The sequence below is a fragment of the Lycorma delicatula genome, chromosome 7, assembly GCF_047948215.1.
Source record: "Lycorma delicatula isolate Av1 chromosome 7, ASM4794821v1, whole genome shotgun sequence".
In the NCBI taxonomy this organism is placed as follows: Eukaryota; Metazoa; Arthropoda; class Insecta; order Hemiptera; family Fulgoridae; genus Lycorma; species Lycorma delicatula.
Window position 1 is genome coordinate 126,578,419 of NC_134461.1, and position 15,620 is coordinate 126,594,038.

The window sequence follows — 15,620 nt, forward strand, 5'->3', positions numbered from 1 at the left end:
CGATTTTAATTGATAATATACGATCGTGGTCATTATGTCGGTGGAAATATCGATGTCCAGATAACCTACTATTGGATAGAGAGTATTTGACGTTACCAATTAGGCGCGGAAATGGAATATTCTAGCGTTTGAAAAATACCATGCCTGACCGGGATTCGAACCCGTGACCTCCGGATGAAAGACCGATTCGCTACTCCTTCGCCAAGGAGATCGGCAATTATGTGTGCTTTGATTTATTTTTATTAAACAACCTATTCTAATTCAAAAATTAATTTTTTTTGTAATACACAGATTTACGTCGTTATTTAAATGTAAAGTTTCGCTCCGTTGTACAGTTTTTTTTTGTAGTTAATTTCTTAACGTAAAAATGTTACGTTTAATATTTTGTGGTTGTTAGTCGCGGGGGGTACATTTACCATTTACATTCTTTTTAAGCTTCTGGAAGCATTTTGTTTTAATTACATCATGTTCATTTATGACAATCATTTATTGTTTTACGCAACAATTTGGTTTCAGAAAAAGTATAGGGACAAGGGAAGCAATTTTAGGCCTCAGATTAATAGTAGAAGGAAGATTAATGAAAAACAAACCAACATACTTGGCGTTTATAGACCTAGAAAAGGCTTTCGATAACGTAGATTGGAATATAATGTTCAGCGTTTTAAAAAAATTAGGGTTCAAATACAGAGATAGAAGAACAATTGCTAACATGTACAGGAACCAAACAGCAACAATAACAATTGAAGAACATAAGAAAGAAGCCCTAATAAGAAAGGGAGTCCGACAAGGATGTTCCCTATCTCCGTTACTTTTTAATCTTTACATGGAACTAGCAGTTAATGATGTGAAAGAACAATTTAGATTCGGAGTAACAGTACAAGGTGAAAAGATAAAGATGCTACGATTTGCTGATGATATAGTAATTCTAGCCGAGAGTAAAAAGGATTTAGAAGAAACAATGAACGGCATAGATGAAGTCCTACGCAAGAACTATCGCATGAAAATAAACAAGAACAAAACGAAAGTAATGAAATGTAGTAGAAATAACAAAGATGGACCACTGAATGTGAAAATAGGAGGAGAAAAGATTATGGAGGTAGAAGCATTTTGTTATTTGGGAAGTAAAATTACTAAAGATGGACGAAGCAGGAGCGATATAAAATGCCGAATAGCACAAGCTAAACGAGCCTTCAGTAAGAAATATAATTTGTTTACATCAAAAATTAATTTAAATGTCAGGAAAAGATTTTTGAAAGTGTATGTTTGGAGTGTCGCTTTATATGGAAGTGAAACTTGGACAATCGGAATATCTGAGAAGAGCTTTTGAAATGTGGTGCTATAGGAGAATGTTAAAAATCAGATGGGTGGATAAAGTGACAAATGAAGAGGTATTGGGGCAAATAGATGAAGAAAGAAGCATTTGGAAAAATATAGTTAAAAGAAGAGACAGACTTATAGGCCACATACTAAGGCATCCTGGAATAGTCGCTTTAATATTGGAAGGACAGGTAGAAGGGAAAAATTGTGTAGGCAGGCCACGTTTGGAGTATGTAAAACAAATTGTTGGGGATGTAGGATGTAGAGGGTATACTGAAATGAAACGACTAGCACTAGATAGGGAATCTTGGAGAGCTGCATCAAACCAGTCAAATGACTGAAGACAAAAAAAAAAAACGCAACCTTATTCATCTATTTGTTTGCGTAAGGCGTGAGAACATAAAATTATCGTTATTTTTTAGTTTAATCCTAAGAACACAAGATAACATCGTAATTAAACGACAATTTGTGTGTGGATGTGTTTTATGTTACATTTATGTCTTTTTTTTCTCCATTATTGTAACAAAGGCATTCTTTTTATCTATTGTAGTATTTATTTTTTGACGGGTTAATATGTTTTTTATTTATTTTTTTTTTTTAACGTTAAAACTACTGAATGAAGTGTAACAATTATTTCGTTGTAACAATTATTATTATGTTTTGTTACAGTATTATCAGTTCGATACAACGTTTCTTGGAAAGTTATTTTTGAGAATATTTGTCATCTATATTTCATCCTACCGGGCCGGTCCAGTTGCTAAACAAGTCGCAAATCAGTTGTTTAACAGCTGATTTTCGAAGTCTAAGGTTTTTGTGGTTCAAATCTTAGCTTATTTTTCTTTTATACTGATTTGAATACTAGACATCGATGTAATTTGTAAACGATGTTATCGTTTTCATGGATGAAAACGATGTACTTTGATGGTTGGAGTTTAATTAACACATCTCAGGAATGGTTGGCCTGAGTCTGTACAGGGACTGCACTTAACATGTCACACACATCATCCTCATGTCATTGGTTTGCGGGGTGGGGTTACTTACTGTAGTTACTTACTGTTGATTACGTAGTTAAACAGATTGCAACGTACACATTAAGAATATATACAAGTATATCTCAAATAATGACAGAACAAATCACCAACGGTATTATTTTCTTTTGTATTTAATTTATTAATTATGCATGTCGTATTTTTTATTTTGTAATGAATTTCTAAGCTTACTGAGTTTCTGGAGTCCAAATTTGAAGAGGGATTAAAATATTATATTTAGTAAAATAAGCACGTACGCGTTCTAATAATTTTTCATTGGGTTTTATTTTTCCTGCTGTATAGTTATACAATGAACTGCGGAAGGGAATACGTTGATCGGATCAGATTTTGGAAATCTTAACCATTCATTATCCCCTTTAACCAAAAACGTTTAATTTTATCATTTAAAAATTCGGAATATGTGTGTGTCTATATATATATATATATAGTATATATAATGTATGTCTTCTTGATAACTTTTAACTATTCTTTTCCTTTTAATTTAGGTTATATTCGCCGGGATAATACGAAAGCGAAATTATAGATTTTTATTTATAAAAAAAAATGTTTATAAAAAATTCATGAAAGTTGAAATTTTTCTATTTTAATTTTTGTTATTATTTTTTTAAATTTACATTTTAATATAAGTACATTTCTTTATATATATATATATATAACATATGATTGTGTGAAAGTAAATTATATATTTATAAATTACAATAATAGTCAAAAAAATTGTTTTTTTTATTAATATAATTTTCCATTCGCTAAGATTAGTAGTTTACGTGATATTAACTTAATAGAAAAATTAAGTTCTTTTCAATATTCGATTTATAAATGTGCCGTTTAAGTTTACTACTTTCTAACTCTTTTTTTTTTAAATAATGTGCGAAATTTTTCTTTTTTCATCTTGTAAATGTATTCTTAGAATAAGTAATATTTATCAAATAAAATTTTAATGTTATGGAATTTTAGATTTAATTAGAGAAATTATTCGGTTAGCTAAAAAATATATATCTTTTCTAAAAATTAAGTACTGTAAAATGCAAACGATAAGCTTTTAACGGCGTAGGTTACTTGCTTGTAAGTGTAGATGTATAGTCTCTGATAATGTTATCATATCGCTCTCGTTGATAGGGATATAAACTGAAATTTTTTTATTACTGAACGTAGTACTAGCTTACTATTCCATTGAATGCCTTTAGGTATGTTTCTTTTTAAAGAATTGTCTCGTGTATGGAATTTCCACAACTAGTTCAATTAGTATGCGTACGCAAAAAATAAACATTCCAAAAGGTGTTCAGTGGTAAGCTAAATACTATGTTCGGTAATAAAAAAATCCTCATATATCTACCTACATACGGGAGTTTTATATATATAAATTTATAAAATACTGTGCAGACACATATTCCGATTGTATTTAGAAATCGGCTGAATATCTAATTGAATATTCAGAAACGCTATTAGCACTTGTCTGAGCACGTGCTTTGGTACTGAACTATTCCACATCAATCCCCATCCATAATCATTGAAAAAGTTTCAGTTTAATATTATAAGTCTATAAATAAGTATTTTATTCTGATCGGTGTACAGTAAAACATTATATAGTTAACGCCAGAAATATATATATATATATAGGAGGTTGGTAGAACTGAATTCAAATTAGTAGTGTTAGTTAAATAAGTTGCGTGATTTTTCGAAAATTGAAGTTATAGTTTATGTGGACATTTATTGTATGGTTTTTGACGTAACGTACAATTAAAATGGAAGAGATAGAGGTATCGTATAATTATTTTCTTTTACTTTAAAGGTGGTGAAAGCATGAGATACGTGACAATGAGGTAGGAATATTCTTGACATTCGGCTAAAACTACTACTTAGATGGATATATGTTTATATAATTACTCCACGAATAAAAAAGAAACTGTCCCAACATTTGCCTGGATGAATCAAAGAAAGCCCTAGTAAAAACCTTGATTAGAACAACATCACAAAATTAAAAAATTATTATAAAATAAGAATATATATTATTAAAGACGCCCTTATTAATTATTTAAAAACATAAATTAATATTATGATAAATACATTAAGATTCTAAATATAAAAAATATAACAAAAAATAATTCACAACTCTGATGTCAAATTATTTAAGCATATGTTTATGTACAGAAGATTGAACCGAATGTAGAAAATGCATGGTTTATTCAAAAATGTATTATTATTAGTATTATTTAAAAATTAATCGACCTAGTAATATTTCCAAAAAAATAAACAAAATAAGTATTAAAACTTCACAATAAATTTATTTTTAAAAAAAACCGCAACAACTGTTGTGGTACATAATATCTTCTTCTGATGTTACGTACAGAGTACTAAAGCTAAAAAGTACATTACAAAGAAAAGGTAAATACGATAACAAAAAAAGATGAAAGCAGAAGTAGGGAGTACACAGGAATCAGTAATATATAAATAGTATATACTATAAGTCAAATCAGAAAAAAGGATTATTTACAAGATAAGAAGACCATTTCACATTCATAAGTTCAACAACGGCGAATTATTCAAATCTAAATGATCATTAAAAGTAAATTAGAATAATTGAGTTTAATAATTTCCATAGATTTTAAAATGTTCAGTTTCAAACCTTTGTTCTCAACATGAAGTACTTTGAAATTACCATTGATAACAAGAGCTTCTCAATTAAATATCAAATTAGAAACAAATTATTATTAAAAAAAAAAAAAAACAGATTTGTTGTCTCACATTTTCAAAAGAGATCCTAGTCTGACTAATCTAACCCAAATCCAAGTCCAGAACCACATTCAAGTTTGTAAACTCCTGATTTGGGAAGTTTATTAGTTTTATTATTCGTAACAAATTTGTCCCGGGGAGTCGACGATTGCCCAAAGCCTACATCGAGAAGAAGCTCTTTTCCCAATCCTGTGCAGGTAAGTGCCAAAGCACCCGTGGCCACTCAGAAACTGGGTGAGTACGTACGGTAGTTTTCCGGACTTCCTCCCTATCCAGGTCCTGAAGTCAGGGATGAGGGATCTCGTCCATCTACCTGTCAGCGACGCCTGCCACCTCTCTTGCCACTACCCGCAAATCGCGAGCGACACTTGGCAAAGCACCCCGTTGTCTCGTCTCCCTCTCCTCCGCCATGACTCTCAGGGGCGGCACCCCAGCGATGACCACGGCCTCGTTGGAACCCGTTCAATAGGCACGTGCGATCCGCAAAGCCAGCACCCGCTGCAAGCCATCCAGGAGCTCCCTGGCCCGCCTAGTAGAGCCCTATCCCAAACCGGTACCCCGTACAGGCCGACCGATCATGCCACCGAAGCAAGAAGTCTCCTTCTTGCGGTGGATGGGCCACCCCTATTCCGCATCAGCTTGGCTAGGGCATCAGCCGTTGCTTACTGCTTCCTAGCAGTAGTCTTGCTTACTGCTTCTCGGACATGCTCCTGGAACGACCTTTGGTGGTCAAGCCACACCAAGGTATTTTACCTTACGTGAGAGCAGGACTTCAGTCGCACCGGCACGTAACGTGATGGGGTCAAGATTACGTTTCCCGGCCATGACCACCGCCTCCGTCTTCCGCTCTGCGAGCTACAGTCTCCTCGTAGCGAGCCAGTCGTTCACCATACGGATCGCCACTACGGCGATCCGTATGGTGAACGACTGGCTCGCTACGAAGGGCACTACGCCCTTCCCCGCGAGTTCCAGCTCCGTTTTGCCGACAACCGGTGCCAGATCATCAGCAAAACAGACTGCAGTGACCCCTTCGGGGTACTCGATCCTCAGCACACTCATAAACAATATTCAAGAGCAAAGGACCGAGCACCGACCCCTGTAGGACACCACACCAACCTCATATGTAACTGACAGCCCTTCCCCGCTGGCGACCAGATACCTGTCGCTCAAATACTGGCCGACCAACCGCCTGAGGTATGCGCTCACTCCACTCACCTCAAGCTCATCCATAATAACACGCCAGGGCAGGCTATTAAAGGCATTTTCAACGTCTAGGAGGATACCGGTTGTTATCCTCCTAGTGGCGCCAGCTGCCCGCGGCAGCCTAGTCGACCAACTGCATCACTCGGTGGATAGCATCCACCGTGGACCTGCCTTTTCGGAACCCGAACTGGTTCGCACTTAATGCTACCCCAGCTTCCAACTCGGCTGCCAATCTACCTACAAGGAGGCGCTCGAAAAGCTTGTCGAGCTTGCTTAACAAACATAGCGGGCGATATCCAGTAGCATTACCAAATTTGTCACGCCCCTTCTCAATCAAAGCCAGCCGAACAACCTTCCATGCTCCTGGCACAAACTCGTTTGTTAAGCAGTAATTAAATACATTGACAAGCTTCTCCGGGGTCACCTGAGCCAAGACCTGCACCGCCTCGCGGCTGATGCCATCAAGACCGGGACTCCTCCGCGGGTTGACACGCTTAGCTGCTGCAACCTCTTCATCCTGCTTGAACAGAGGAACTACTTCATCAGGTAACTTTCCTTCAAGGCATCCGTTCTACGTTGCGGAATAATTTGACTATCGCGTCCACTAAGCGCTCCTTAGTCATAACGGGGAGGGAACCACCAAATATCATTACTATCTTGTAACCGCTCCACCATACGTCCGCATCGATCACAATTAGCAGGTCAGTTCACTTCTTCTCCTTAGCGCGACTGATACCTGCACTGTAAGCCCGCCTAGCTTCGCCGAGCATCTCCCTAGCGTGAAGGATGTCCATTCTATCGTTGCTTCTTAGTACTCTCTGCAGCTTCCTTCTTGCTCTGGGGCACTCTCTTCAAGCTCCCCTACTTCCTCGTACCACCAGTAAGCACTCCTGTTCCTGACAACGCATTTCATTCGAAGCTCATCAAGCGCCTCCTGCACAATGGAGATCACCTCATCAGGCATTAGCGCGTGCCTTAGCCTGTCAGTAATAGTACGGCGGAAAACCCTCATCGCACGCTCGCTTACTTTCCGTAATCCGAGAGTGAAGCTAGCCACACTCCCAAGAGCTTTATAGACGAACAAGACGACATTATGGTAGCTAAGGGTTTCCTCATCCAAGATACACCAATCGCCGACCCTTTGGCACGCCCTCTTACTTGCGAAAGTGACATCGATGAACGACGCCGACTCACCTCTCTCAAGTGTAGGACATAAACCATCACCCAGAGAGTAAAGTCCGGCGCCGATTGCAGCTTCCACAAGGATCTGAACCCTTCGATCAGTGACCACAGCTCCCCATGACTCGATCTTGACATTGAAGTCACCGGCGATTATCACGCTTGGCCATCTCCCCGCCTCAGCCACAACTTCATAGATGAATCCTTCGTATTTCTCCAAACCCGAATTTTGAGAAACATAGCCAACTGTCAATGTGACCTCCCTGATTTCCACAACGACGAAGTCCCTCCTAAGAGCTACACTGACGATTGGAAAGACTCGTGACACTTCTACAAGCGCATCGTTTATGTCCACGTCCGCGTTCCTAATCCAACCTTTCTCCTCAGCCAGCTTCTTGTTTGACTCACTTAGCAGGATGAAGTCCGCTTGGCTTCTCATCGCCAGCTCCCATGCAGCATCATGTGCGAACCTACTCCTATTTGCATTAAATTGGTGGAATCTAGCCATTTCTCTTTTTGCAACCACTTAGTTTATGCCCCTAATCTCCGCACTTGAGACTCTTCATGGCCTCCTTGCATTCACAGCTAACATTCCCCATTTTGTCGCAACACTGATTCCGGCGACCTACGCTTTACATTTATAGGCAAGGTGACCATTTTCGGCACACCGGAAGCACCGCTCCTCAGATGATCTTTTCGAGACCCTACAGAGTATCCACCCTAACTTTATGCGGCTTTCTCCAGCAGCATGTTGCCGACCGTCTTTCCTACAATCATGGAGGCCGTCTTAGTACTCCCAAACGATCTCCACAAAAAGGAGACCTTGACCGCCCCACTTCACACCTGCAGCTGTAGCCCTGCCCTCACCTCCTCTTCTATAGCTAGCTCAACGAGATCCTTCACCAGGAGCGCTACGTGGCGCTCTCTCCTTCCACCTTCCACCACCATCACGTCGGGGATTTTCTTTTTTATGACCTCGCTTAGCTTGGTGGCTGCTTTCTTCTCCCTTTAACCTTAATACGTAGCTGTTCATTTATATTTTTCTAACAGAGAGCACCTCACCTGCCTCCTCGATAGCGATACTATAGGAGATCCGTGTAAGTCCGTTCCTCAGCAAGAACCACTAATGTTTGAGCCTCTGTAGTAGTCACTTGCTCCTTTCCTGCAGAATTCACCACATCCGTAGCAGCGGTACCGACTGTTCTAAGGGAGTACTTGCATTTCGCTCGCCTTACCACGTACTTCGCAACCTTCTTAAGCTCTTACCCAACATGTTACCCGGCACGCTGACACACAAGGAAGGCTGCGGGGTAGCATTGATCTTCTGCAATGCACGGTAGTAATCCCGCATTTCTGCCTTTTCACCGTTGGATGAGTCCACGACTACTACATATGCTCGCTTCCCCGGAACCTGTACTCCCTCCCCAAGAATCACCACAGGTCTGGAACACTCAGCAATAGCAAGTCCTGCCTTCAGTTTGTTTTCAGCTACGAGCTGCCCGAGCACCTTAAACGCCCCAAAGACGGACCTCACAGCTCAACTACTTCTATTTGCAATCAGATTTGCAATATGAATTGATCCACCATCCGCCGTTGGGTCAGAAGACATGGCACACGGGTGAACCACTCTTCCCGCCAATACTTATTGCATAATAAATTTACCTACAGAATTAACAGATTTTTAAAAACAACGTCAACTTCTCTCTAGTTCTGAAAAATATAATAATTTTCTAAGTTGGTTTATTATCTGTGTATGTAAGCGTGTGAAATTTCATTGGTTGGAATGAATTACGTGATGAAGGAAATATTTTGCTATTTACAACTTACTGTAATTTATTCTAAATCAGTTGATCAATTACACTCGTTTTTACCTTGCGTGAACTCGCTATTGTTCATTTTATCTTTTTTTTGGTTTTGTACTTAGGTCTTTGCATTGTAATGTACTTTAAGATTTCTGTTGTATTTGTAACACCTAAGAAAAATAGAACGTACCGAAATAGGATTTGTGTGCGGAAATTCCTTCTATGCGGCCAGCAAGGATTTTTGAAAGACAAACGAAAAGAAAACTAGAAATCATCGGATTAGGGAAATCCAAATATATATAAATGAAAACGATACGGAAAACTGTGAACTGATTTTAAAGTAATCCAACAAAATATTCTTGGAAATGTTCATGATAAAATAAACATAATATAGTATAATAAGTAATCGTTTATCGAATTACTTCTTTACAATAATAATTAAAATGCCTACATTAATGATCTTGGATAAATGATACTGTTTGAAAAAGTTTAAATCATCATTTTATGGTAACGTAAAATATGTTCATATGTTCTACGAAGCCGTATTGCCCGAGCATTCACCAGCAAAACTTACAAGACCATGTCAGCTGTTGAAAGAATACATTTAAATATAATAATAAATCTCGTAGATACAATAAAAAGAAAAATTTAGAAAATCCTATCTTTAGTTCAAGAGTACAACAAAATTATAAAATTAAAAAAATATAGGGTACAAAAAACAAGAAGGAAAAAAAGACAAAAAAAGGGGGAAAGGTAGTGAAAATGGAAAACGGTGATAACCTTGAGCGGCTCGTTTATGCCTGCTCCTATGATCCAGAATAAGCGCTGGTGGCCGTCCTCTCTTTTCAACTGGGAGTGGTTCGGATGAGTCAGTTTTCTCTGAGCTGGTTTTCTCCGTTGATCCCGGCGTAAGCTCTGGTGGTCGTTTTCTCCGTCTTTCATTCGAGTAGTTCGTGTTGGTCGGTTTATTCGGTGCTGGTTTTTCTTCACTTACAAAACCGTCGGAAAAATAAATGTTCTATTACCGGGTTGTGAAAATAGTTTAATCGTGTGTTTTATTTCGTATTTTAAACGTAGGTTTAAATTATAAGAAAGAAAATATAGTAAGTATTGAAAAAATGTTACAATTAAAATATTTTTGCTATTCAATTTGTATCAGACTAACTAAAATATAAATATGTAAAATCATCGTTTGTACAAGAAAATAACCGAAGACCCAATAAAATAAGTTTGGGGTACAAAAAAAAATCGTGTAGCATAAGCCATTACCGAGGTGCTTGGAAAAATTTTTAAATGGGAACGGTTCAAATTACACCATTTATGACAAAAAGGTAAAAATTCGAGCGTAAAATAATACATACAATATAATTTAAAAATATGTTAGGGGAGGTAATAAAATAAAATACTAAATTATAGATTCACTTTAATTGCATCTTTTTATCAAAACCCGTTGTCGGTGAATGCTCAACATAGTTACCCCATTTAACCTCTTTTCACCTATGGTGCTTCTTAGCCAATTTTTAATTGAATGAAGAAACATAACACAACGCTCGATAGTACTTGTTGTGCAGGGTTGTGAAAGCAATATCAGTAGAGCCGCTCTCTAGTAATCTGAGAAAACGATTCGCTATTTGTTAAAAACTCCTTTTTTTGACGCTTCTATTTCTAGTTCCATATTTTGAAATGCAATTTGCAAATTTATGAGTGAAAATGCAGGTGATTTGTGTGCATAAAATCTGACTTATAACGATGATATGATAGAATAATGCATTTTGTAAACTAAAATCTTCTAAATTGGGTTGTAGTTTTGGCCGGATGATGAGGTCTATGCATCAGTCGGGGAACAAAACGAGTGGCAGTTATACCAGCATTCAAATGCATTGCGATGTCTCCTGATTCCTTTAAAACGGAAGTCGGAGTCGGGACGTTTGCCACATCTTCCCCGTGAACTCGGTTTTGACTATGGTAAAAGTGTCTTCAATTGAATTGCAATATATACGAGGTTCCCATATACCTGAATATTGAGGGATAAATGCTATTGACAATAAATGAAGATCTGCACGCCACTGCGTGCATTTGATAAGCATTGCTGCATTTCCTTCGTAAAAAAATATTAACGAGTTATCCTTAAATCACAAATGCTCTTGTGTTTAACGGGCCACCTGGTCTCTCATACGAATGCTTGCTTCGTAATACGGAATGCATGCTTGATAATTTCAAAGCGAATTTCGAATTTCTGGGATATTGTTTTGTCTCAAGATGGCCCGCACATCTCCTTTTCCAAGCACGGTGGAACATCTGTCGAAGTCTAACCTTATAAACATATTCGGGCCTGGGTTTGGCAATATTCTCTGTGAAATTCTTACAAGCTGTACAAAGCCACAAAAGAATTGTTCGGGTTCTAATCTACTTGTGTTAGGAATAAGTAAAATAATATGAAATATAATATACAATAACAAACAATATACATTTTTAAATGAATGACGGGGTTGTTGAAAATTAAAAAAAAAAATATTTTACAAATTTAATTAACATATTTATTACTTCTTTAAAATATACATTAAAATATGAAATATGAGTACAAAATTCTGTCAATACAAAGAATAAATATGTTTTGAAATAAACACAGTTTAGATGTATTTTTTTAAACTAAAAAAAAATAATGATACTTCACAAATTTATTTAATTAATAACAGATTATTTTCGTTTCACCAGCAAAACTTACAGGAGATTGTCAGCTAGTGAAAGAAATCATCTAACTATAATAATATATCTAGTAGATAGAATAAAAAGAGACAGGTTGCAAATGCTATCCACAGTTCAACATTACAACAAATTTTAGAAGTTAATTCCAAAGATAATTAAAAACCTTAGATTTTTTAAATATCAATAACAAAAACCAAGAGCTAAATTAGGTAGAAATATTTAACAAAAAATAAACTATATTAAAAAAAAAATATTTAATCCATCATGTTGCGTCCTATGTTGCGTTGAATGTGGCCCACACGAGCAACCCCCAGATGTAGAGGAGACGGCGCACACGGACTTTATTCCAGAGAAAGGGAGAAACAAAGCACCTTCGAGTCATCTCAGGAAGAAACGACCCCTCCGATCGACTGCAGACGGAGAGAAGGACCTAACACCCGCAGGACTCCAAAGGCTTAAGACCCACCCACCAGTCGAGCCATCCGACTCGACTGCTGGCTGGGTTTTAAGCCTTGAAATCCCGAGTGGGTCCAATCAAATCTCGGAAGAGCTTCCGGAAGGATCGTTTCCTAGCAAAGCTAAGTGTGAGAGAAGGAAAAAGGAAAGAGAAGTAAAAATGGGGTAGAAAAGTAGAAAAAAGTGGGAGAAGAAAAAATAGGAACAGAAAGAAAAAAAAGAGGGAACAGGGAAAAAAATGTAGCGAAAGGGAAATTGGCGATAAGGGGGGTGAACGAAAAACCCCTGAGCGGTTCGTTTGTGTCTGATCTTAAATCCGGGAGTAAGCGGGTATGTAAAATTAATGTTAACTTTACAAATTTATTTAACGATCAACAAATTATTTTCCTTTCACCAGCAAATGTAAAAAGAACTTGTCAGCTGTGGAAAGAATACATTTAACTATAATAACAAATCTCGTAGATACAATAAAAAGAAAAATTTTGAAAATCCTATCATTAGTTCAAGATTACAACAAAATTATGAAAATATAGGGAACAAAAAACAAGAAGGAAAATAAGACGAAAAAAAGGGGGAAGAAAGTAGTGAAAATGGAAACGGGCGAAAACCCTGAACGGCTCGTTTATGCCTGTTCCTATGATCCAGAATAAGCACTGGTGGCCGTCCTCTCCAACTGGGAGTGGTTCGGATGAGTCAGTTTTCTCTGAGCTGGTTTTCTTCGTTGATCCCGGCGTAAGCTCTGGTGGTCGTTTTCTCGGTTTTACAGTAGTTGGTGTTGGTCGGTTTTCTCGGTGCCGGTTTTTCTTCACTTACAAAACTTTCGAAAAAATAAATGTTCCATTATCGGGTTGTGAAAATAGTTTAATCGTGTTTTTTATTTCGTATTAAACGTAGTTTTAAATTATAAGAAAGGAAATATAGTAAGTTAGAAAAAATGTTACAATTAAAATATTTTTGCTATTCAATTTGTATCAGACTAACTAAAATATAAATATGTAGAATCATCGTTTGTAAAAGAAAATAACCGAAACCCCCATTAAATAATTTTGGAAAAGTATAAAAAAAATCGTGTAGTTTTAGCCATTACCGAGGTGCTTGCAAATTATTTTTAAATGGGAACGGTTCAAATTACACCATTTATGACAAAAAGGTAAAAATTCGAGCGTAAAATAATACATACAATATAATTTAAAAATATGTTAGGGGAGGTAATAAAATAAAATACTAAATTATAGATTCACTTTAATTGCATCTTTTTATCAAAACCCGTTGTCGGTGAATGCTCAACATAGTTACCCCATTTAACCTCTTTTCACCTATGGTGCTTCTTAGCCAATTTTTAATTGAATGAAGAAACATAACACAACGCTCGATAGTACTTGTTGTGCAGGGTTGTGAAAGCAATATCAGTAGAGCCGCTCTCTAGTAATCTGAGAAAACGATTCGCTATTTGTTAAAAACTCCTTTTTTTGACGCTTCTATTTCTAGTTCCATATTTTGAAATGCAATTTGCAAATTTATGAGTGAAAATGCAGGTGATTTGTGTGCATAAAATCTGACTTATAACGATGATATGATAGAATAATGCATTTTGTAAACTAAAATCTTCTAAATTGGGTTGTAGTTTTGGCCGGATGATGAGGTCTATGCATCAGTCGGGGAACAAAACGAGTGGCAGTTATACCAGCATTCAAATGCATTGCGATGTCTCCTGATTCCTTTAAAACGGAAGTCGGAGTCGGGACGTTTGCCACATCTTCCCCGTGAACTCGGTTTTGACTATGGTAAAAGTGTCTTCAATTGAATTGCAATATACACGAGGTTCCCATATAGCTGAATAGTGAGGGATAAATGCTACTGACAATAAATGAACGTCTGCACGCCACTGCATCTGCATTGCTGCATTTTCTTCGTAAACAAATATTAACGAGTTATCCCTAAATCACAAATGCTCCTGTGTTTAACGGGCCACCTAGTCTCATACGAATGCTTGCGTCTTAATACGGAATGCATGCTTGATAATTTCAAAGCGAATTTCGAATTTCTGGGATATTGTTTTGTCTCAAGATGGCCCGCACATCTCCTTTTCCAAGCACGGTGGAACATCTGTCGAAGTCTAACCCTATAAACATATTCGGGCCTGGGTTTGGCAATATTCTCTGTGAAATTCTTACAAGCTGTACAAAGCCACAAAAGAATTGTTCGTATTCTAATCTACTTGTATTAGGAATAAGTAAAATAATATGAAATATAATATACAATAACAAACAATATACATTTTTAAATGAATGACGGGGTTGTTGAAAATTAAAAAAAAAAAATATTTTACAAATTTAATTAACATATTTATTACTTCTTTAAAATATACATTAAAATATGAAATATGAGTACAAAATTCTGTCAATACAAAGAATAAATATGTTTTGAAATAAACACAGTTTAGATGTATTTTTTTAAACTAAAAAAAAATAATGATACTTCACAAATTTATTTAATTAATAACAGATTATTTTCGTTTCACCAGCAAAACTTACAGGAGATTGTCAGCTAGTGAAAGAAATCATCTAACTATAATAATATATCTAGTAGATAGAATAAAAAGAGACAGGTTGCAAATGCTATCCACAGTTCAACATTACAACAAATTTTAGAAGTTAATTCCAAAGATAATTAAAAACCTTAGATTTTTTAAATATCAATAACAAAAACCAAGAGCTAAATTAGGTAGAAATATTTAACAAAAAATAAACTATATTAAAAAAAAAATATTTAATCCATCATGTTGCGTCCTATGTTGCGTTGAATGTGGCCCACACGAGCAACCCCCAGATGTAGAGGAGACGGCGCACACGGACTTTATTCCAGAGAAAGGGAGAAACAAAGCACCTTCGAGTCATCTCAGGAAGAAACGACCCCTCCGATCGACTGCAGACGGAGAGAAGGACCTAACACCCGCAGGACTCCAAAGGCTTAAGACCCACCCACCAGTCGAGCCATCCGACTCGACTGCTGGCTGGGTTTTAAGCCTTGAAATCCCGAGTGGGTCCAATCAAATCTCGGAAGAGCTTCCGGAAGGATCGTTTCCTAGCAAAGCTAAGTGTGAGAGAAGGAAAAAGGAAAGAGAAGTAAAAATGGGGTAGAAAAGTAGAAAAAAGTGGGAGAAGAAAAAATAGGAACA

The 15,620-nt window shown here is 36.9% G+C and overlaps 2 protein-coding genes across 3 annotated transcripts in view; one reads left to right on the forward strand and one right to left on the reverse strand.

The window, feature by feature from the left end:
• LOC142328224 (uncharacterized) overlaps positions 1-15,620 on the forward strand; it is an 890,790-nt gene that overhangs the window by 474,210 nt on the left and 400,960 nt on the right. The window lies entirely within an intron of this gene.
• On the reverse strand, positions 7,108-7,986 carry LOC142328374 (uncharacterized). Its single transcript, XM_075372081.1, has one exon. It carries the CDS (start codon positions 7,984-7,986, stop codon positions 7,108-7,110), a length of 879 nt encoding a protein of 292 aa, XP_075228196.1.

What these genes read in the sequence shown, in the direction of transcription:
- LOC142328374 (XM_075372081.1), bottom strand. Translation starts at nt 7,986, where the DNA reads ATGGCTAGATTCCACCAATTTAATGCAAATAGGAGTAGGTTCGCACAT.